Source organism: Anopheles merus, unplaced genomic scaffold (genome assembly GCF_017562075.2).
Source record: "Anopheles merus strain MAF unplaced genomic scaffold, AmerM5.1 LNR4000088, whole genome shotgun sequence".
NCBI lineage: Eukaryota > Metazoa > Arthropoda > Insecta > Diptera > Culicidae > Anopheles > Anopheles merus.
The window spans coordinates 32,501-57,262 of NW_024427668.1; the positions used below are offsets into that span (position 1 = coordinate 32,501).

At 47.4% G+C, this 24,762-nt stretch overlaps 1 protein-coding gene across 1 annotated transcript; it reads right to left on the bottom strand.

Moving 5' to 3' along the window:
- Positions 1-16,958: 16,958 nt before the first annotated feature.
- LOC121601415 (antifreeze protein Maxi-like) lies at positions 16,959-18,274 on the bottom strand. Its single transcript, XM_041930234.1, has 4 exons — positions 17,762-18,274; positions 17,470-17,559; positions 17,126-17,397; positions 16,959-16,968 (listed from the first exon to the last, which is right to left on the bottom strand). Exons 1-4 carry the CDS (start codon positions 18,272-18,274, stop codon positions 16,959-16,961), a joined length of 885 nt encoding a protein of 294 aa, XP_041786168.1.
- Between the last annotated feature and the right edge of the window lie 6,488 nt (positions 18,275-24,762).

Genomic DNA, 24,762 nt, shown 5'->3' on the forward strand with positions numbered 1-24,762 from the left:
AATTTTATTTTTGCCGTCGGCTTTTTTCCCGTCGGCATTTTAGCATCACCTTCTGTGTATTTATTTAATTCATTATTTTGCCGTCGGCTTTTTTCCCGTCGGCATTTTAGCATCACCTTCTGTGTATTTTATTTATTTTTTTTGCCGTCGGCTTTTTTCCCGTCGGCATTTTAGCATCACCTTCTGTGTATTTTATTTAATTTTATTTATTTTGCCGTCGGCTTTTTTCCCGTCGGCATTTTAGCATCACCTTCTGTGTATTTTATTTATTTCTTTTTGCCGTCGGCTTTTTCCCGTCGGCATTTTAGCATCACCTTCTGTGTATTAAAAATAAAATTTATTTTTTGCCATCGGCTTTTTTCCGTCGGCATATTTGCAATTTAAAATTTTAAAATAATTAAGCTTTGGAATTGTTAACCGGTACTGTAAGTGCCACGTGTGAGTGAAGTGAAGTGATTCCGTGTCTTGATAACTCCGATTGCCATTTTTGTTAAGCCTTCTGCAAAAAATAATAATTCAAAAAAAACCCACATTTGCCGTCGGGAAATTAGCATCGCCTTCAGCGTTTGAATTAACTGCATTTTGCGATTTTTATTATTTTTTTAATATCTATTTCTTTAACTTTCCATTAATTACAATTAGCATCACCTTCAGTGCCAATTATTATACATTTATTTTTAAAAGCCTTCTGCAATAAACAAAGATTTAAATTGCCCTTGTTTAATATATTAGAATCACCTTCAGTGTATTACAAAAGAGAAAGCCTTCTGCATATTTACATATAAATTAATAATTTTCTTTCGATTATTTTATTTAAAAGTGCCTTAAGCAATTAAATAAATTTTAGCATCGCCTTCTGCGCATCTTTTTAAATAAGCTCTCGTTGACGACTTCGGCCGGAATCACTAGTGTTGTGTGTGTGTGTGTGTGTGTGTGAAAAAGTGAAGTGAAGTGATTCCGTGTCTTGATAACTCCGATCGCCCTTTGCATTAAGCCTTCTGCAATTAACAATTTATTCAATAAACCCACATTTTTCGTGCGGAAATTAGCATCGCCTTCAGCGTTTTCCATTTAACTGCCTTTTGTGGATTTTATTTAAATATAATTAACTTACTCCCAATTTAAATTAGCATCACCTTCAGTGTCCCATTAATAAACCATATGTTTTAAATAAGCCTTCAGCATTTAAAATTGATTTAATTTTACTTAATTAAACTTATTTAGAATCACCTTCAGTGAAGAAAATAAATTGAAGCCTTCTGCAAATCAATTAATTAATAAATATTATTTAAAAAAAAAAAAAGTGCCTTAAGCAATATCATTTTGTAACGCCTTCAGCGCTTTCATTAAAAAAACAGCTTTCGTCGACGACTTCGGCCGGAATCACTAGTGTTGTGTGTGTGTGTGTGTGTGTGAAAGTGAAGTGATTCCGTGTTTTGATAACTCCGATTGCTTTTTGTTCTAAGCCTTCTGCAATTTTAATTTAATTCTACAAACCCACATTTGCCGTCGGGAATTTAGCATCGCCTTCAGCGTCTTTACCAAGTGCCTTCTGCAAACAAATTAAATAAATAATCAAGTTATATTAAATTAAATAAATAGAATTGCCTTCTGCAACTAAAACAAATATATTTTATTAAATTATTTAGCCTTTTGCACTAATCATTTATTCACAAAGAAATTCATTTAATTGCTTATTAGAATCGCCCTTAGCGCTTAAATACCTTTTCAAACCATTTAATTAACCTAGTTTAAATATTAAAATTTTAATTTACTCGCCAATTTCAATAAATTAATAGTAAAAGCATCGCCTTCAGCGTCTTATTTTAAATTAAACCTTCTGCATCAAGCATTCGTTGAGACTTCGGCCGGAATCACTAGTGTGTGTGTGTGAAAAGTGAAGTGCAGTGTTCTCGTGTTGACTGCTCCGATTGCCATAAGCCTTCTGCATTTGATTTAATTAAAATCAATTAATTTAATTTGCCTTTTTTTTAAATCCTTTTTTCCCATTGGGAAATTAGCATCGCCTTCAGCGTTGGAACAAAATTATTTTCAATAGTTGCCTTCTGCAAAATACTTCACAATTTATTATAAATTTAATAAAAAATTTTAAATAAACTGTTTGCCTTAAATAAACCAAACTAATTACATAAGCCTTCAGCAAATATAATTATTGAATTAAATTGCCCTCTGCAAAAAAAAAAACCAATTATTCAAATCCTATAAGACAATTATTAAAAGCATCGCCTTCTGCGTTCAATTAATAAATTAATTAATTAAGCCTTCTGCAAATACGCTTTCGTTGAGCGGTCCACGAGAATACTTGTACTAAGTGTGTGTTGTGTTCGAGACTCCCGGTTCCATCTGTTCCAGCGACGAGAAACATCGAGAGTTTTCAAACCGGCAAATAGTTTAAATTTTTATAGTGTAGAATTTGAAATCCCATTCACAACCTAACCAAATCTCAATTAGTTCCCCAACTAAACCATTATTATATAAAACTGCATTTATTTTCTTATTTCGATTCTTTCTCCCCCTCAGCATTAAATTTCATATTAAATATAAAACTAACAGTAGAAATAGGCAAAAAATATATTACATAAATAATTCAAACCACCATTCGTAAAGTAGAATAATTCCAAACCCAGTAGAGCTAACAATTTAAATTTCAAAATCCATCCTAACAAAATTTCAAAACTCTCGTAAAGCTAACAAAATAATCTCCAATAACGGAGCATAGAGCAAGGTGACCGGAAACCCATTTTACCTGTAACCCGTAGCATAGCCAAAATAGAACGGGGGAAAATTCCCATTTTACCTGTAACGTTGAAGCACACACGTCTCCTCACGTAGTTTGTCACTTTTAAGCATTCCTAAATTTCATTCATTTCATTCATTTCATTCAAATCTCAAAATTTTGAAATAACTTTAACTCTGAAGAATTAAATTAACACACAAAGCCTTCCGCGATAATAATAATAATTAAACCAGTCCAATTACTTCCCGTTGGAAATTTTTTGTTTACTTAAAATATTAAAATATTATTTTATTCTTTTCCACTATAAATAAGAAAAAATCTTCATTTAAACAAGTCTTTTATTAAAATTAATTAAATCGCCTTAAGCACAAAACAGCAAAATTAAGTAAATTCCTCTTCTTTAATACATTGCTATAGCATACTTCAATTTCATACCATCAATTTAATTACACTACTACAATCAATCTCAATTCTTATATACATCTTTAAACTATATAAATTAAAATTCAATTTAACAAACTCAGTTGCTTCATTACAATTCTTCACCTTTAAATTAATGGCAATACGTTCTCCCAATCCATAACCCTTAACAAGTAGAAATTTATTAAATCACTTAGTTATTCCTTTTCTCCCGGTTTAAGCATTCCTAAACTTCATTCATTTCATTCATTTAATTCATATCACAAATATTTAAATAACTTAAACTCCAAAGAATTAAATCTACACATACAAAGCCTTCCGCTATAATAATTATATTTACACTAGTTCAATTACTTTCCGTCGGCAAATTTCTTTCAATTAATTATTTAAATATTATTTTATACTTTTCAAACATTTATTCAATTAAACAAGCTTTCAATTAAAAAATTAAAATTGCCTTCCGCGAAATCATCAAATTAAATAATCTCAATTTCAATTCGTTGCTTCATTATTGCCATAGCAAACTTTCATTTAAACCATCAATTTAATTTCCTGATACATTCATTCTCAATCCATTAATACATCTTCATACTTAATATAAATTAATTTATAATTCAATTTTAATAACTCGTTTGCCTAAATTACAATTCTCCACCTTATTAATTATTGACAATACGTTCTCTCCATCCAAAACCCCTTAACAAGTAGAAGTTCATTAAATCACGTAGCTATTTTTCCCCGGTTGTTTGCATGTCTAATAATAATTAATATTTCTTATTTTGAAAGTTGAGCAATAATTTAAAAAGATTTATATTAAAGCCCCATACCATTTTGACATTAAATTAAATAATTTGACACTTGCAATTGATTAATTAATTATACTCAACATTTAAATTAAATAAACTCACTTTTACTCAAGGGTTCTTAAATACTTTCATTAAATACTTTACTACTTTTATCTGCCGGCCCGATCCCACAAGAACGATTTAATAAACAATAACAAAAGATTAAAAAATCAATTAATACTTTTAAAGCCATACTCCATAAATAATTCTTATATTAGTTGACTCAATATTTTAATTATCCATGCAGACCTCATATTCAATTTAAACTAAATCCTATTTTATTATTGCTTTGCTTATCATTATATTCATTCAAAGTAGAACTGAATATTTAAATTTAAAGAATCCATCCTAACAAAATTTCAAAACTCTCGTAAAGCTAACAAAATAATCTCCAATAACGGAGCATAGAGCAAGGTGACCGGAAACCCATTTTACCTGTAACCCGTAGCATAGCCAAAATAGAACGGGGGAAAATTCCCATTTTACCTGTAACGTTGAAGCACACACGTCTCCTCACGTAGTTTGTCACTTTTAAGCATTCCTAAATTTCATTCATTTCATTCATTTCATTCAAATCTCAAAATTTTGAAATAACTAAAATTCTGAAGAATTAAATTTAATACACCAAGCCTTCCGCGATAATAATAATATTTACACTAGTTCAGTTACTTTCCGTTGGCAATTTTATTTCAATTAATCATTTAAATATTATTTTATTCTTTTTAAATATATATACAAATATATATTATTTAAACAAGTCATTCATTTAATAATATATTGACATCGCCTTCAGCGCAATAATACACAAATATATATTCTTGCTTTTAATTTCATTGCTTCATCATTTTTAAGCATAATTTCCATTACAAGCCATTTAAATCATTTCCCTTCACACCCAATATTAATTCCACTTGACATTAGTTTCAATCTAAATTCATTTCCAAATAGAAATTTATTTAATCACGTAGTTATTATTTTCATCCCGGTCCTCTGCATGTTTATTAAAAAATAAATTAGTTTTTCGATTTGAATAGTTTTTAAATTAATTAAATAGATTTATTTACATTATCAAATTAACAGCTGACCACTTGACATCAAACGTTGACACATTATCAAATTGACAGCTCAATATTTCTGACAATTGACGTCGCGTCGACATTTTAATTGGTTGACAGTTATTACTTAAATTAATTAACAGTCGTAACGGAAAAATTTAATAATATTCAAACATTTAATTTAAATTTAACTCACTTTTGCTTAAAAATTCTAAATTATTAAATTAAAATAATTCATATAAATAAATTTTTGCTGGCATCCTTAATAATTAACATATTTACATTATTAATATCCAAAATCACTTGATTGACAAAAGAAATTTTTAAATTAAACTCCTAATTTTTTTGAATAATCATCATAACAGTTGAAATATTTCTTTTAAATATCCACATAGAAATTATATTCGATTTAAATTAATTATTATTAATTCCTTGCCGATTTCTAACATCTTCATATTTAATTAAACCGTTTGGTTAGATTTATATCAGCACTCTTGACATAAAACGTCATTTTCATTTGACAATAAACAATTCTGACATCTTTTTTACACCTGACATTGACATTAAATAGACTGACAGCTTTTTAAATAAAACAATCTTAATTTTCAATTTATTAAGCTTGATACCTTATAAAATAATTATCGGAATTCCTTCCCCCCTTCTTACCACTCAAAAAAAAAAAAAGAGCCCCTTCACTTTTATTTAACTTAAATCCAATCGAAATTACCTTATACACTCTCTCAATGTATTCTTTGACATTTAAATAATTGATGCTATTCATTTATGACTAATCTTGCTAAATTAAACTAACTCAATTTAAATTTCCTTGTTTGTTACAATATTATAATTTTTAAAATAGCTTCTGTTTAATTTAATAACAAACGTGACATTAAATTTTCGACCTTTGACAATTGACCCTAGACAATTGACAACCAATAATAATTTGTTCAATTGACACTTAATCAGGCCTGACAAATTAATTAATTACGTGACTGACATTTACATTAAACGTTCAATAACACCGACAAAAAAAAAACTATTGACAGTTTATATACAGCGCGAAATCTATTGACATCTCGCGTCAAAACACGACAATTATTTTAATTTTCCTTCTTAATTATCATAAATTAACATTAAAATCCCTCCTGAATCGACACTCCGTAGTTACATCATCCCAAAGTATCCTAAATTATTCAATCAATTAATTAAAATTTTGCCAGTCCCTTTAGAAAATCAGTAGACAGTCATAAATAACTCCATAGAAATTAACCATAGAAATTAACGGTAGAAAAATGGTGATGAATACACGCTCCACTTTACTTCGTAGAAATAGTCCCTCAAAGGCAGGAACCAGTAGATATTCCACCCGCCGTAGCTCACTGGGAACGATGTCCCCGTCTAAGGCTTCGGCCACCAGCTTTGGTAGACGGGCATCAACAAACCAGCTGATAGCCCCCAAGGCGATGGCACCTGCCCTACGAAGAGCTTCTTCGGTAGAGGTGGAGGGGAAAGCAAAAAGGGTATCTGTTCTCCCGCAGATCGCGGAAGACAGCCAAGGGGAGGGTTCCAAGGCAGGGCAAACATATGACAGGAAATTTTTCGCAACTGCATATCCAGCAGATTCCAATCCCATGGGCCCATTGCAGAAAGCAAAACATGAGCTCATGCTGTTTATCAGGGACACCGTGAAGCACAGGGCTATTTTAGCAAAAACGCCCCAATTTTCTGATTGGGAACAGCGTATAGGCTCAGTATTAGCCCTGTTGCACAACCTTCCAGCATTTTGGCTAGGGGAGGCCGGGTCAGGAATTGATGTGGGAACGGGAACAGAGGATCTTGTGGTGGAGGATCCGGTTGTGGAGCAAGACTTGGGGCCTTTGGCAGGCCCTAATCAGGATCAGCAACCGGGTTCCATTCCCTTGAATGAGTCGGACGTCACCAAATTCTTCACTGTTTTTGGGGGAATCATGCGGGAGATGTATGACATAATAGTTAGGGAAAACGAGGCCAAGACAGCAGGAAATAAGGAACAGGGACAACAGTTGGCAGGTCAAGGAGGGAAAAATAGCAAGAAAAAGGGAAAGGGTGGGAAGGGGGAAAATAGTAAGGTTGTTGCGGCAGAGGAACCGTTGGCAGGGGAAATTTTTTCAAGTGACCAGGGATCTGGACCACAAGGGGGGCAAGAGGGGGCGCAAGAATGGCGGACGGTAAAGGGAAAGACTGCCGTGCGCCGGGAGAGGAGGAAGAGGAAGAAGCAGCGTGAAGCTGAGCAAGCAGCCAGCCTCGCCGCAAATACCCAACCTTCTGCTTCCCAACCCAAGCAAAAGCCGGCACCTGCCTTTAATCCCAGGGCTGGCAGAATGCCAAATGCCATTGAACTTGAATCAATTGGGGGATTCAAGTACGCGGACATGATGCCAATCCTTAGGGAAACGGTGAAAAAGGAGGATGTGCAGAGAATCCGCACAAACTTCAAGGGTCATCTACTCCTGGAATTAGCACCATTGTCGCACCAGGAAACGATGACCCTTTGGAGAGAGGTGTCCAAAGCTCTTGACGGCAAAGCCAAATGCCGACCGCGGACACCCTCAGTGCGGGTGAACTGCACCAACATTCCGCCTGGCACTTCATCCGAAGAAATTTCTTCGGAAATGAGTGCCGCGTTGGGCGTTGAAATTTTCAGCGACCAAATCACGACCGTAAAAACGCATTACGGTACGTTGGTCGCATTTTTCGATTGCCCAGCAATAGCGGTCACCGACCAGGCCCTTGCGAGGCAGTACACGGTTGGTTTCAGCAAATGCTGCAGGCTTCGGCTATTGGAACGCCGGCGGCAATGCTACCGGTGCTACGAATACGGGCATACTGCTGCCCGCTGCCGTGGCAAGGACCGTAGTAGCAAATGCCACCGTTGCGCAGAAGATAAGCACGAGGGTCCGTGCACTAGGGAGCGGAAGTGCTTGGGATGCCAGGGCCCGGATGCAATCGGGCACTCGCTGGGCCAGCGCAGTTGCCGCTACTTTGGAAAGGTAACCCCACAGCCCAGTCATGATTAGAGTGTTCCAACAGAACCTCAATCATGACCAAATGGCACAAGACTTGCTTTTGCAAAGTGCTCGTGCCGAGGGTTGTGATATTTTGATTCTCTCGGACCCCTATTGGGTGCCGAGTAATAACAGCAATTGGGTTACCGATACCACTGGCCGGGTTGCAGTGGTATCAGTTGGGGATTATCCTTTTCAGCGCATCATTGACAACCAACGCGAGGACTTCGTTGTGGTCGAGATGCGGGGAATTGTTTTCTGCTCCGTTTACCTACCACCCGTGGGTTCCGATTTGACTGTCGAGGAGTACAAACGCAAATGGACCGAAATTGTGTCTGTACTCCCACGGAATCGGGACACCGTGATCGGGGGTGACGTAAACGCCTGGTCAGGTGCATGGGGGATGGAGCGAAGGCCAAACGATGGGGAAAGGGTATCTAGGGGGGGAGTTGTGATGGACGCGGCGGCCGCTTTGGGATTGGTTCTCCTAAACCAGGGCAACCAGAGCACTTGGATGGGGGGAAATGGCCGCAACTCCATAGTGGACGTGTCGTTTTGCAGCCCTTCTTTGGTAGGGGAAAATAATTGGCGCGTTTGTGACGAAACCCCAAGTGACCACAATACTATTAAGTTTGTGGTCGGCAGGGTTCCGAGACAGCGCGCCAATAACGTGGGACACTCAGCAGTGAATGGGGGAAGGTGGTCCACAAGATTCTTCGACAAGGATTTGTTCGTTGAAATCTTGAGGGACCAGGACATTTTTGGGCATGTTGCTACGGCAGAGGAGCTGACCCAGGCCATTACGGTGGCTTGTGACGGCACCATGCCTAGACAACCCCCAAGGCGACAGGGCCGGCGTCCAGTTTATTGGTGGACGTCCGAGATTGATCGGTTGCGCAGCCATTTTCATGGAATGAAACGGCGGTTCAACCGGGCCCGGACCGAGGAGCAGCGCGAGGAAAGGCGTCAAATGAAGTCGGACGCACGCGCTGCCCTGGAACGGGCCGTCAAGCTCAGCAAGGACCAACACAAGCAGGATCTGCCGGAACAATTGGAACCGCACGGCTTTGGCCCTGCGTACCAAATCCGCAAGCAGCAGTGGGAAGGAGCTCGGGTTCCGATGGAACGGGATGCTAATAAGCTCCAGTTCATCGTGAATGAGCTCTTTCCCGAGCGTCCCCCGATGGAGTGGCCCGAGACGGAAGTAGGTGGGGATCCGATGGATCCGGTCTCGGAGGAGGAGTTGGCGGAAGAGTTGAAGGAGATTGCCCGCTCACTCAACCCCAAGAAAGCTCCAGGGGACGACAATATTCCGAACATGGCTGCAGCTGCGGCAATTATGGCTTTTCCTGCCGTTTTTGCCAAAAGCTATAAGCAGCTACTGGAGACAGGCACTTTCCCCGACGCATGGAAGCGGCAGCAACTGGTGCTGCTTACCAAGTCGGGGAAACCACCTGGGGAGCCCTCGTCATACCGGCCCATTTGCTTGCTGAGTGTGTTGGGGAAAATTTTGGAGCGGTTGATTCAGCGGAGGCTGACAACCCACCTGGAGTCCACTGGGGGACTTTCGGATGCCCAATACGGTTTCCGTAAAGGGCGTTCGACCGTGGATGCCATCACTCGGGTGATGGATAACGGGAAAGTCGCTCTTGATAAAAAGCGAAAGGGGGATCGCCTCTGTGCGGTGGTAACGGTGGACGTCCGGAATGCCTTCAACTCGGCAAACTGGACAGCGATCGGCCAAGCTCTGCAGCGTAAAAACACTCCGCCTTATTTGCAGGCGTTGCTGCGGAACTATTTTATTGGCCGAACGCTCCACTACGATACGGATGAAGGAGTAGTGTCGAGGACTGTATCTGCTGGCGTTCCTCAGGGTTCGGTTCTAGGACCAACACTGTGGAACGTCATGTATGACGACCTACTCCGCTTGCCGCTCGAAGGACTACGAGCGGACATCATCGGGTTTGCTGACGACGTGGCCTTCACATTTTTGGGAAGGACCACGGAACAGGTCAGCGCGTTAGCAACGGCTAACCTGGAGAGGATCGAGCGGTGGTTGCAAGGAGTCGGTTTGGAACTTGCCCACCAAAAGACCGGGTTCATGATCTTTTGTACCCATCATGTCCCGCAGCTCGCAGAGCTACAAGCGGGCGGTCACTCGATCCAATCCACGGAAACGCTGAAATACCTGGGAGTGGACCTCTGTCGCAAACAGCACCACAGCCGGCATCTGGAGAGGGTGGTCAATAAGGCTTCACGGATTACGAATGCCTTGACCTGCCTGATGCCGAATAAGCGTGGTCCTAAGAGCCGCAGTAGGAGACAGCTCGTAAACGTCGGCAACAGTATCATCCGATACGGAGTTGCCACCTGGGGGCGATGGGTCTTAGACAAGGAGACCCATCGCAAATCGGTCCAAAGGGCGCATCGACCGGGGGCTCTCCGAGTCGCCAGCGCCTTCCAGACCGTATCCTATGATGCCGCTTGCGTTGTCGCCAACACCACCCCGTTAGTCCTCCTCATGCAGGAGGATATCCGCTGCCACGACGAAAAGGTAGCGAGTGGTGGCGTTCAATCGGACATACGGAAGCGACAACGGGAGGAAACGATGAGGCGCTGGCAGGACCAGTGGACCACGGGTGCAGGGCAACCAGGAGCACCAGGATTGAAGACGAGGAGACTGATCCCAGACATTAATCTCTGGGTCAGCCGCAAGCATGGGGAAGTCGACTTTTTCCTCACCCAGCTTCTCACGGGGCACGGGTTCTTGCGCTCCTATTTCGTCGAGAAAGGCATCCTGGATGGCTCGCCCAACTGCCCCGAATGTGGGGACGCCGTGGAAGACGTGGAACACGTGCTGTTCCACTGTCCACGGTTCGATCGGATCCGGAACGAGATGCAGCAGCGGTGCCATTCCCGAGTAACAATGGATAACATTGTCTCGGAAATGTGCGCCCGCAGCGATACGTGGGAGGCCGTCCGCGCCGCCGCCAGGACAATCTTCTCCACTCTCCAAGCGAGATGGGATGTCGAGCGTCCACCAACGGCAAGGCGACGCAGGCGGGCCAGACGGCGGGCGAGGGACGCAAATGGCGGTCCTTCAGGCCCTGCGGCACGGCAACAACCCGTGCCACAAGGGCCACCGTAAGCTGGAAAGTTACTCATCTTTCTTCTTTCTTTTCGTTTCTTTCCAGCTTTCTTTTTCTCTTCTCTCTCTATTTTCAGCTGTTTCTATCTCTTTTCTGTTTTCTTGTTTCCTCTATCCAAATTTCATTTCAGGAGAACTGCCTTACGTGCTTGGAGTGGTGACCAACGATGCAGACCCCCCATTGCCCACCCGAAGTGTGGGCGATAGGATCACAGGGACCGCGTCGCACCACGGAAAGCAGCGTAATAAGCAGCATCAGCAGACCAGATCGCCGCAGAAGATGCGTCGTGAGCCAGGGTGCAACCGCACACACGACTCCGCATGAAGTAATACGCACCACAGCGTACCGGCCGGGTTGGGTAAGTCGGAGAGGGGGATGGAATATGCTCACTCTTCGTTAACAAAAAAAAAAAAAAAAAAAAAAAAAAAAAAAAAAAAAAAGCCAAATGCCTCGTCATCTAATTAGTGACGCGCATGAATGGATTAACGAGATTCCCTCTGTCCCTATCTACTATCTAGCGAAACCACAGCCAAGGGAACGGGCTTGGATGCACTAGCGGGGAAAGAAGACCCTGTTGAGCTTGACTCTAGTCTGGCATTGTAAGGCGATATAGGAGGTGCAGCATAGGTGGGAGGGCTTCCTCGTGGAGCTCGCCTCTGAGATACCACCACTCTTACTGTTGCCTTACTTACATGATTGGGTGGAACAAGCGCGGGCCCCAGGTCCGGATCGTGCGCGCACCTCCTCCGGGGGGCTGTGGCGGCGGTTCGCCTGCGCGCGCCCAATGCGCCGTGTTTCTCGCTCAGCGTCCAGTGTGTCGCTGGGTGGTGCCGCCGGGGAGACTGCATCGTAGCATCGTCGTGTGTAGCGTGTTACCCGCTTGTCCGACCGTGAGCCGTGGCCCGCAAGGGTACAAGCTTGCGTACGTCGGTGCATTCGTGGTGCACTGCTTCTGCGCGGTCGATCGTTTATGATGTCACGTTTGCCCCCGGTTCCGCGCGCCGCCCGGCTCGAAGACTCCTGGACAGGTCCTTTCGGTCCACGTCATGGACAGTGCCAGGTGCGGAGTTTGACTGGGGCGGTACATCTCCAAAACGATAACGGAGGTGTCCAAAGGTCAGCTCAGTGTGGACAGAAACCACACGCTGAGCATAAGGACAAAAGCTGGCTTGATCCCAACGTTCAGTACACTTCGGGACAGCGAAAGCTTGGCCTTACGATCCTTTTGGTTATAACGAGTTTTTAGCAAGAGGTGTCAGAAAAGTTACCACAGGGATAACTGGCTTTTTTTTTTTTTTTTTTTTTAAAACGGGTTTTTTATTTTTAACAAATTTTAACCCTCCCTCACCCCTACAATCATGTCCGCGAGGACGTACCCTGAAGGGGGTTTCTCGGCTAAGATGCCGTTTCTACAGCCGTGCATAAAGCACCTTTCTCTTTTATTATAAATTCCAATGTAACTTCTGTTTTCCCTTTGTATTGTTGTTTTTTTTTTTTTTTTTTGGGTAACTATTAACGCTTTAATGCGCTCCGTTTTTCTCTACGCCAAACTCCTAGCGGGAGGCAACTTCCGCCTCAACCGCGGCGGCTTCTTCCGCAGCATTCAGGCCGCCATTGGTTACTTCATCGTCCCGATTGTGTGCGCGGTTGCGCATACCAGACGGTCCGGCTGCGATGTCCGCGCTTCCTCGGCCGTCTGATTCGTCGTCGCTGCTGCTCGATGACGATGATGATGCAGGACTGTGCTCCCCATACAGGCGTCTCGCGTCCTGAGTCACTTGACGCCTTCTCGCTCTAAACCGCGCCTGCCGCAGCCGAAGATCTGCACGGCGTGCTGCAGTTCTGGGCGATGGTGGTGGAGATGGGGGACGTCCTGCTCGTTGCACTTCCCGTTGCCGAGCCCTGGCTGCTCGGCGGCTCGCGTTCCGACGATCATTCCGTGCTCGACGGATTTCCGCACGCCGTGCCTCCAAGTCGGCAACGTCTTCCATATGCTGCTCGCTTGCTTGGGATGCGAGGGCTGCTCGCTCGTCGTCCCAGGCTTGCTGAAGCTGAGCCGTTATCCGCTTAGCAGCTTCGCAGATACGGCTCCAGCTCTCGGCATCGCGCAATAGATGCTGCTGGAGGTTTTCCGGACAGACCGGGTCCGTACTTCCCTCGCCGAGTAGCTGCTGCCGGACTTCAGCAAACCTTGGGCACTCGAACATCACGTGCTCCGCGGTCTCAGGAACTCCGCTGCACAGCTGGCAGTCAGGGGACGATGTGAAGCCATTGCGACACAGGTAGTCCCGGAAGAAGCCATGTCCCGAGAGTACCTGGCACAAATGGAACGACACATCTCCATGTTTCCTCGACTGCCAGCTGCCGATGTCTGGAAGTACACGGTGCGCCCAACGCGTGTACCGGCTGGTGTCAGCTTCCGCATCCCACTTTTGCTGCCATTCCTCAATCGTGGCCTGTCGCTCCTGCTTCCGGATGTTCGCCCTCGTGTCAGTTCGGTTGACGGCACTTAGTCGCTGGTAGACCCGGGCGTCTTCATCCACCAGCAGGCAGATGGGGGTCAAGCCAGCCAGGAGGGTGGCAGTCTCATACCTTACGGTACGGAATGCTCGTGCCACCCTCAGTGCCATCTTCCGCTGTACACGCTCCAGCAGGCGACCAGGCTCACGTTTTTGCAGCTCCATGCTCCATACTGGTGCAGCATACCGCATAACGGACTCGGACACCGAAGCTAGCAGCTTCGCTTTCGATGCCCTTGGTCCGCTATGGTTTCGCAGCAATCTGGATGTGGCGTCGGCGATCTTCCCAGCCCTCTCGGTGACCTCCTTGACGTGCGGCAGCCACGACAACTTGTCCTGGAGGGTCACGCCGAGATAGCGGATCGAGCGGGACGAGGTGACGTCCACGTCGCCTACTCGGACGGTAATCCGCGTCGGGGCTTTGGAGCTGGAAATGACCACCATCTCCGTTTTCGCCGGCGCCAGTTCGAGATGGTGTTGAGCCATCCACTCCATCACTGAGGTGATCGCCTCTTCTGCAGCAGCTTTCACACTGTCTGGGGTTGTGCCTGGGACCAGCAGCACCAGGTCGTCGGCATACCCCAGGATCTCCGCATCGGGTGGCAGGGCGATGTCTAACACACCGTCATACATCGTGTTCCACAGAGTGGGGCCTAGAATAGACCCCTGTGGAACCCCTGCCGTGACGGACCGCACTACCGGGCCATCAGAGGTTTCATACACCAGCTCTCGGCCCTGAAAGTAGCTGTGTATGATGCGTTGGAGGCCGGCCGGAACTCCTTTCGACTGCAGCGCAGCGGCGATGGCCTGCCAGCTGGCCGTATTGAACGCATTCCTAACGTCTAGCGCCGCAACTAGTAGGAAGCGTTTGTCGCGTCGGTTCGTGCGACCGAACGACATCGCACGCTGGCCGGCCTCAACAACTCTCTGTATGGCACCGATGGTCGAGCGCCCTCTGCGGAAACCGTACTGTCGGTCCGACAGTCGTGTCGCTTCCGGATCCTCCAGATGCTCGTGCAGCCTGTTGAGGATCAAGCGCTCAAGCACCTTGCCCAGTGCATCCAACATGCACAGGGGCCGGTACGAGCTGCTCAATCCTGGGGGTTTTCCTGGCTTCGGGATGAGTACAAGGCGCTGCCTCTTCCACGCTGCAGGAAACGTGCCGTTAGCGAGGCAGTCCTGGTACAACGCTGTGAAAACCCCCGTATGCTCGAGGATGGCTGCTTTCACCGCCGCATTCGGGATACCGTCGAGTCCCGGGGCCTTTTTGTTGGCCATGCGGCGTGCGATGAGTTTTAATTCATCGTCCGAGACATCTGTTACTGCTCCTGGCCGCTCCTCTCCCTCGATGATTGCCGCTTCTGGCCAGACGAGGGGCGGGTGCTGGGGGAAGAGATCGGACACAATGTGTTCGAGCCTGTCCCGCTCCGTCTCGGGTGGCGTCCGTCCACCACGGAGGTGGGACAGAACGACGAGATATCCGGCTCCGAACACATTCTCTTCGGCGATGTCGATCAGCTCCTGGAACGAGTTCCGCTTGCTGGCCTTAATCGCCTTCCCCAGCTCCGCCCTCGCTGTACGATGTTGTGCTGCGGCGATGCTCCGCTCTTGCAGGTCGCTGGTCTGCTGCATTCGATCACGGGCGCGTTCGCAGTTCTCTCGCAGCAGCCTGAGCAGCGGCGTCCACCAGAACAGGTCACGATGGGGGTCACTGTGCGACGTTGTAACCCGCTGCATCGTTTTGTCACACGCGGCGAGCATGATCTCGACCATGCGTTCATGACTCACCGCCCGTTCTGAGAACCGCTCGTCCAGCAGCGTCGACAGGAAGGCTCGCTGCGAGAACTGCGTCGCCTTGTACCGCCGACCCGCGTGTCGAATGCGTCCCTGCTGTCTTCTCGATGGTGGTGAAGGCTCGTTTGCGACGGGAACTGTGGTGCCGACTGTGTACGTGATGTACCGGTGGTCGGAATACGAATACTCACCGCACACGTTCCACGTTCCCGGCTGCGCGATGGTTGGTGTCGCAAACGCTACATCGACGATGCTTGCTGTTGCCGCTCCGTTGCCGTCAAAGGTGTTCGTCGTGCCCTGGTTTAAAACCACCAGGTCTAGCTGCTGTATGGCGCTAAACAGCTCTTCCCCCCTCTCGCTGTTGCGCTCGCTTCCCCATTCCACATGCCAGGCGTTGAAGTCGCCGGCTATCACGACTTGTGAATGGGTAAGCGCTTCGAGCTGCACCGCTTCGATGAAGCGCTCGAACTCGTCGGTAGGCTGACGAGGTGGTGCGTAGCAGCTGAGGAATGTGGTGCCGCCGATCTCGGCAGCGACGAGTCCCGGTGTGTTGCTGCACCAAATTCTCTGTAGGGGAAGCGACCCAGTAGCGACGATGGCGACCTTTTTTGAGCAGTCAAAGGCCCATCGACCGTTGTTAACAGGCGGCCGATACAGCTCCGACAGCAGCAGCACGTCCACTTTCTTCTCTCGGGCAGTTTGGAGGGCAATATCCTGGGCCCTCTCCCCTCTGCCCAAGTTGACCTGCATTACTCGCAGTTGTGGGGTCATTGTGGAGCCGACCGGGCGCAGTCAGGGTGTCCAATTGTGTGTGGACCACCGCACTTGAGGCACTTTAGCTGAGAAGTGCATACTTTCGCCATGTGCCCAACGACGCCGCAGCGTATACACATGTTTTGCCGATCGTCGGGTGAACGGCAGTCATGGGCCCGGTGACCCAGCTCGAGGCAGCGATAGCAGCGCACACGCTCTCGAGGGGTCGGTGGCGCGGCTCTGATTTTGCTGACGCAAAAGCCCAGCTTAATCTTAGTGCCGTCGAGTTCCTTCGCAAACTTCGCGGGCAGTCGCACGTGCGCGCGTTGGGTGCCATCCGTCATCTTTGTCATCGTTGTGGACACAATTCCCGCTCCCGACTCGAACTTGCTGTCGAGCAGCGAAGTCAAATCGTCTTCTCGGGCAAGCGGGTCGACGTCATGGACGACAACTGTCGTCATTTCTGTGACGTGCCGGCACACTCCAGCACTGCCCACGATGGCTCGAACCTGTTGCAGCATATACTGCGCATTCGCCTTGCGGCTTAGCGTGAGTCGCAGCAACGCCTTACTGGTGCGACGGCCCAGGACGACGTGGTCCTTAAGCGGCTTGTACCGCTCGTCAGTCCTGACTGCCGTTTGAACAAGCAGCAAGAGGCTCTCCCAGTCCTGACCTTCGTTGGGCGAAACCTCAATAAGCTCGGGCTTGGCCGGCTTTCGCTGCTGTGTTCGCTGTTGCTGAGGTCGCTGCTGCTGTTGACGCTGCTGCTGTGGACGCTGTTGCTGTGGACGCTGTTGCTGCTGCTGCGGCTGCTGCGGCTGTTGCTGCTGGTGCTGCGAGCGCTGCTGCTGCTGTCGCTGCTGCCGGAGCTGTGGTGGGACATAGCGCTCACCTTGCTGCTGCTGCTGTTGCTGCTGCTGCTGCTGCTGCTGCTGCTGCTGCTGGCTGCGGTTGGCGTTGCCGCTGGGACGGGTGGCCTCTTACCACCGTTGTCCAAAGCTGCTGCTGCGGTTGCTGCTGCTGCTGTTGTTGTTGCAGCTGCTGCTGTTGCTGCTGCAGTCGTGGGGGAAGCTGCTGCTGCCTCTGTTCGCGTCGAGGCAAACTTTGCTGCTGCTGCTGCTGTTGCTGCTGCTGCTGCTGCTGCTGCTGCTGCTGCTGCTGCTGCTGCTGCTGCTGCTGCTGCTGCTGCTGCGCTGCTGCTGCTGCTGCTGCTGCTGCTGCTGCTGCTGCTGACGCTGCTGCTGCTGCTGCTGCTGCTGTTGCTGCTGCTGCTGCTGCTGCTGCTGCTGCTGCTGCTGCTGCTGCTGCTGCTGCTGCTGCTGCTGCTGCTGCTGCTGCTGCTGCTGCTGCTGCTGCTGCTGCTGCTGCTGCTGCTGCTGCCGTTCTCGTTCGCGCTTCCTCAGCCGCTGTTGGCGCTTCCGGGCCGTTTCCCGGTTACCGCCTTGCCCCGACGACTGCTGGAGGGTTGCGTTCGCTGCAGTCTGCAGCTCAAGCACCGAACGAGTGCCCGTGAGCAGCAGCTCGTTCTCGCGGCGGAGTGCCGCGTTTTCCTCGCGGCAAAGTCGCAGCTCCTCCAGCGCCGTCGTTAGCTGGGCGCCGATGCTTTGAAGCTGTGCCATCAGCAGGGCACAACTTCCCGCGTCGATGGGCCCAGCAACTACCGCGTTGCCCGGGACAGGGGATGCCGTTGGTGTTGGCTGTGCTGCTGCTGGTGGCTCCAGGTCCATGGCCGCCTCCGCTGCCTCACACTCCGACGCGGGTTCCGGCATCGCGATGATGGTGCTATTCAGCTCGTCGTCGTCGCTTGAATAGCACACATCCATCATCGGTGTGGCCGGGCGCTCGATGGGTTGTGGCTGCATCACAGCCACCGACCCTTTTCTTGACCGCAACTGGTACGGCCCACTCACTTGTGGGGGTTGGGCCTCGTCGCCCATCCCCTGCGTTGTTGAATCACTTTCCCGTTCGTGCGCGCACCTCTTTATACGAGGGTATGGACGCAGCCCGTCGCACTCTGCGTTGAACGCGCGACACGAAACGATACACTACACTCAAGGCTGGCAACACTGCCGCAAGCGTTTTCGACCAAGCTGGCCACACTGCTGGGTAGCCGGGCAAATGCCAATGTCAGCAAACACTTGCCCGTTCAGCTGGGGCTACCCGTTTCGGAGTGGTGCACAGTTGAAATTTTGGCCACCTGTCAAAAACTGGCAACCCTGAAACGGCCGAAAATGGCCACGATGGCAGCACTGGCAGATAGCCGGGGCGATGCTGATTCCAGCGAGCACTTGCCCGTCCGGATCCGACCAGTGGTTCCAGAGATAGACCAATTTTAATTTTGACAGGTGGCGCCCTCTAGTACTTTGGTGGTGCAGTTAGACGTCACGAAACTGGAAATTGCACTGTTCGCTTATTTTCCGTCCGATCTGGACGTCCGGGTAGTCCAGACAAGCCGAATTTCCCCGCGCACCCGTTACACACGTCTCCTGAATTTTTCCGATTTTCCCGGAAAAGTTATTCCGGAAAAACACTATTTTTCGTGGAAAATCGCTCGTAACTTTTCACAGGCTTTTCCGATCCGCGATTTTCACACACCGGCGAGTTGGTCTTTCACGGCCCTACCGTTTGGCGTTGGAATTTTCCGGATCGGACAATTTTCCGACGAGATATGGCCGGAAAAGCGCGTGCACACTCACTTTTTTGTTTTTCCGATTTTCCGGAAAATTTTTGGCATGCGCCCAGAGGACGGCGGCTCCGCGAGTTACCAACAAAAATTTTCCAAATCGGCCCACAATTTTCCAACTTACGGCACTTTTTGGGTTTGCACTGTATGCCTGTGACGTCACGCCCCGTACGGCCGTTGCTGACGTCACAGCAAATGACCGTTGGTCAAGGGGGGGCAGCCGCTGACGTCACAGCCGTTGACCGTTGGTCCAGGGGGGGCAAGATTTTCGTCCAAGCCCGGCCGGCACGTGCCAAGGTCAACCAAGGGCAAAACTTTGCGCAAACACGTCTGGACGAACCGTATATTGTGTACACTTTACTATAGGAAAAACTACCACCCGCGATCCTGGTCGTATTTTTCCACGGATTTTCACCACACTAACACTCGTCAACGGGGCTCGTCAGCCCGCGTCTTTTGACGTATTTTTTGTAAAAATCCGTTCACTTTTAGGCACTTTTTTAAAACACTTAAGTATTTAATTTATACACTTTTTGCACTCTTAATAACTTTGTCAAACTTCATTTCGCGCGGACACTCGATACGTCGTTGAGTTTGTCTTGCCAAGACGCTTCGAACGAAATGTCGTTTTCGAAAATCGGACCACTTTTCACAAAGTTAGTAAAATCGCCACTCAAAAAGTTCACTAACTTTTTAACACACTTTTTCAACAAACTGAGTATGCCACTTTGTTAAACTACTTGGCCCCGACTCAGATTTCGATTTTCATCAAAATCGGCCCAGTAGTTTTCGCGCGGTGCAACTTCAAAGTTTCCACCAAAACTTATACACTTTTTGAACAATTCGCCAAATTCTTTACACTTCCATAACTTTTTTGTTTATGGACCGATCTGGGCGTTCGACCACTCGCCAGAAAGGTATTTAGGCGACGCACACGTTGGTGTTTTTTCCGATTCGGTTGGCCACATACTTTTCATTATATTTCGAAAAAACACTTAAAAAAGTTGTATAACTCTTAATATAAAATTCGGTTTTTCACCAAGCTACCCGATATGGGTATCAAACGATAGGTATTATCGTCCCGCACCATTTAGCACTTTGGTTGGGCGAATCTAACCAGCTTTTGCCGAGTTATTTAAGAAAAACCGCGTGCACACTCACTTTTTTGTTTATGAACTTTTTTCAAAAAAATTTTGCATATGGCCGGAGGACGGCGGCTCCGCGACTTATCAACAAAAATTTTCCAAATCGGTCCAAAACTTTTCCACTTATGGCACTTTTTTCACTTTTCACTATATGCCTGTGACGTCACGCCCCATACGGCCGTTGCTGACGTCACAGCAAATGACCGTTGGTCAAGGGGGGGCAGCCGCTGACGTCACAGCCGTTGACCGTTGGTCCAGGGGGGGCAAGATTTTCGTCCAAGCCCGGCCGGCACGTGCCAAGGTCAACCAAGGGCAAAATTTTGCGCAAACACGTCTGGACGAACCGTATATTGTGTACACTTTACTATAGGAAAAACTACCACCCGCGATCCTGGTCGTAATTTTCCACGGATTTTCACCACACTAACACTCGTCAACGGGGCTCGTCAGCCCGCGTCTTTTGACGTATTTTTTGTAAAAATCCGTTCACTTTTAGGCACTTTTTTAAAACACTTAAGTATTTAATTTATACACTTTTTGCACTCTTAATAACTTTGTCAAACTTCATTTCGCGCGGACACTCGATACGTCGTTGAGTTTGTCTTGCCAAGACGCTTCGAACGAAATGTCGTTTTCGAAAATCGGACCACTTTTCACAAAGTTAGTAAAATCGCCACTCAAAAAGTTCACTAACTTTTTAACACACTTTTTCAACAAACTGAGTATGCCACTTTGTTAAACTACTTGGCCCCGACTCAGATTTCGATTTTCATCAAAATCGGCCCAGTAGTTTTCGCGCGGTGCAACTTCAAAGTTTCCACCAAAACTTATACACTTTTTGAACAATTCGCCAAATTCTTTACACTTCCATAACTTTTTTGTTTATGGACCGATCTGGGCGTTCGACCACTCGCCAGAAAGGTATTTAGGCGACGCACACGTTGGTGTTTTTTCCGATTCGGTTGGCCACATACTTTTCATTATATTTCGAAAAAACACTTAAAAAAGTTGTATAACTCTTAATATAAAATTCGGTTTTTCACCAAGCACCCGATATGGGTATCAAACGATAGGTATTATCGTCCCGCACCATTTAGCACTTTGGTTGGGCGAATCTAACCAGCTTTTGCCGAGTTATTTAAGAAAAACCGCGTGCACACTCACTTTTTGTTTATGAACTTTTTTCAAAAAAATTTTGCATATGGCCGGAGGACGGCGGCTCCGCGACTTACAGGGATAACTGGCTTGTGGCCGCCAAGCGTTCATAGCGACGTGGCTTTTTGATCCTTCGATGTCGGCTCTTCCTATCATTGTGAAGCAAAATTCACCAAGCGTAGGATTGTTCACCCTTTCAAGGGAACGTGAGCTGGGTTTAGACCGTCGTGAGACAGGTTAGTTTTACCCTACTGGTGTGTGCTTATAGTCGCTATCTTAACGGAATTCCTGTGCAGTACGAGAGGAACCACAGGTACGGACCACTGGCTCAATACTAGTCCGACCGGACTTTGGTATGACGCTACGTCCGCTGGATTATGCCTGAACGCCTCTAAGGTCGTAGCCAATCCGAGCTGATAGCGCTTCTCAAACCCATTAGGTGTTCGGAAGCTAGCGGGCCTAACAACCCTCTGAGATCCGTTGGAGTCTGCCTTCGCAGCCCGGCGTCTCATCCCGCTATACCTAGGCCGCAATGAGTGGAGTTCGCTGCACGTGTTAGTACCGTAACTGGGAACGCCGTTGGCTTGAGCTCTGCCCAACGTGGATATACCTAGTTTCGACACCTATCAACCGCCCGCAAACGACGGGACTTCAGGCTGGGAGCTGCGAGTTGTAGAGATGCGTTCGCATCGATCCTCTCAGGCGACCCATGCTTGGTGGTTTGTCCGTGTGCCCCTTCCTCGATGTGCGCAAGCGCGTCTTGGTCTGGGGACCACGTCGACACAGGGGATACTTTTGTGAGAGCAAGAGTGTACTTGGTTGAGTGTAGCAAGGGATTGCGTGCCCCTTCCTCGATGGCGATACTAACCATCTTGGTCTGGGGACCGTGGTACCGTGCTCTGGTGAAGCTTGGTGCGTGCTCCTTCCTTGTCAGACGAGTGACTTGACTTGGTCTGGAGACCGTTCCTTTACACTAGTGGACAAGAGTTGGCTCCTTCTCCGTGTCAGACGAGTGACTTGACATGGTATGGAGCGGGACACGTAACACTGGTGAGCTTGTCAGCGTGCCTCCTTCTCGACTTGATTGTCTTGATGTGAGGACCGTGCGACCCACACCAGTACAGTCATACGGACTACCCATACCCTAGCGTTGAAGCTTGGCTACCTTCATCGTCAAGGGAGTGGGTTGGTCACTGGTGAAGCTTGGTGCGTGCTCCTTCCTTGTCAGACGAGTGACTTGACTTGGTCTGGAGACCGTTCCTTTACACTAGTGGACAAGAGTTGGCTCCTTCCGTGTCAGACGAGTGACTTGACCATGGTATGGAGCGGGACACGTAACACTAGTGAGCTTGTCGGCGTGCCTCCTTCTTGACTTGATTGTCTTGATGTGAGGACCGTGCGACCCACACCAGTACGTATACTGTACACTCATTATGGCTCTACCTTGTCCTGTTCATGAAGTGCTTAATGCAGCCATGGACTAGGTAATGGGTACTGGTGAAGCTTGACTTAGGCTCCTTCCTTGTCAGACGAGTGACTTGACTTGGTCTGGAGACTAAGGCTTTACATTGGTGGACATGCATCGTGCTCCTAGCTTGTCAGACGAGTGACTTGACATGCTGTGGAGAAGGTTGCTTAACACTGATGAGCTTGTCGGCGTGCCTCCTTCTTGACTTGATTGTCTCGATGTGAGGACCGTGCGGACCACACCAGTGAGTCATATAAGTACACTCGTAGTAAGCTTTTGTTCACCTTGTCTGGTCTGTGTTGTGCTCGACCGCCTTCACAGACAATGGACTTGGTGGATACTGGTGAAGCTTGGTGCAGGCTCCTTCCTTGTCAGACGAGCGACTTGACTTGGTCTGGAGACTGTTCCTTTACATTAGTGGACATGTGTCGTGCTTCTTCCTTGTCAGACGAGTGACTTGACATAGGTTGGAGATGGACGCGTAACACTAATGAGCTTGTCGGCGTTCCTCCTTCTTGACTTGATTGTCTTGATGCGAGGAACGTGCAGACCACACCAGTAAGCTTACATGCTCTCGTTACAAGTTGTATATGTTGACCCGTTTGGGCCGGTTGCCTTGCGCATGATGATGTTGACCATGTTTGGTTAACGTGTCGTGTGTCGAGGTGGTCGGTCTTGGTAGTAGGATGTCTTGTGCATGGCGTGTTGACCTCGTCGGTCGATGTGTCGTGTACGAGATGACCTACTTGCCCGTCGGTTGTCCAAGTTGTATGATGTGTTGACTTAGTCGACGTGTCATGTGCTTGGATGATTGGCGTACGGGTCATGTATGGTGTACTTCCTTCGGTTGAAGGGATGTACTAGTACATACTTGTATTAATTGTTTATTTCACGATCTGGTCTTTTGATTGGATCGTGAAAAAACGCTAAGTCCAAGAATCCTGAACTCGAGAGGAAAGCGCTGATGGCAACCTTTTTGACAGGACGTCCCTAGAAAACGGCTTTTTCCTTTTCGGCATTAAGTGGCATGTTTAACGTGGCTAGAACATCAATTATCCTGCAAATGGCACTCAAGCTTGGCAAAAGTCTCGAAACACTCCTATCTTGACGCACCTGCAACCGCAACACGATGCAAAACAAATTGCACGAGCTACTGATACTTGTACCATGCACGGTACACGGTTCCGAAAATTACGCCTGAAAGTATGCAATTTGGTGCTACCCTAGGGAACTTGTATGGGGAAGCCTACCTACGCGTGTCGCACGTTGCAAGTTGCATGGTCGTCGATCAGAGGCATGCAAAAGCACCTATCTAGGGGAATTACTCTACGTTCTAGTAGCTAGTGCGATTTTCCGGTCCAGCACGGCAGTACGCCTGCATGCATACAATCCATGTACCAACCATGTACCTAGGCGTTGGTCAGTAGCTTTTGGCGCCACATGGAGAAAGTATTCGAGTTCAGATTTCTGTATTTTTCATTTTTTCAAACTATTAATTTAAATTAAACTATTAATGGGTCTCAAGCTAGGCGTTGGTCAGTAGCTTTCGGCGCAACATGGAGGAAGTATTCGAGTTCAGATTTCTGGGACTTAGCGTATTTTTCAAAACTATTAATGGAAATTAAACTATAAATGGGTCTCAAGCTAGGCGTTGGTCAGTAGCTTTTGGCGCAACATGGAGGAAGTATTCGAGTTCAGATTTCTGGGACTTAGCGTATTTTTCAAAATATTAAACCGAAATCAAACATAAAAATGATGAAACCTACACGACGTTCCTAGGTTATGGACGAAAACTGACGATTTAGTGCCGGTCAGGATAGCCGTGCACCAAAATTGTGTACCGATCAGGGAAAGTACAACACGGAGGGCGCAGCCCGAGCGTACGCGTTCATGGATGTCCATGTTGGTACAAGTTGCCGGTCAGGATAGCCGTGCACCAAAATTGTGTACCGATCAGGGAAAGTACAACACGGA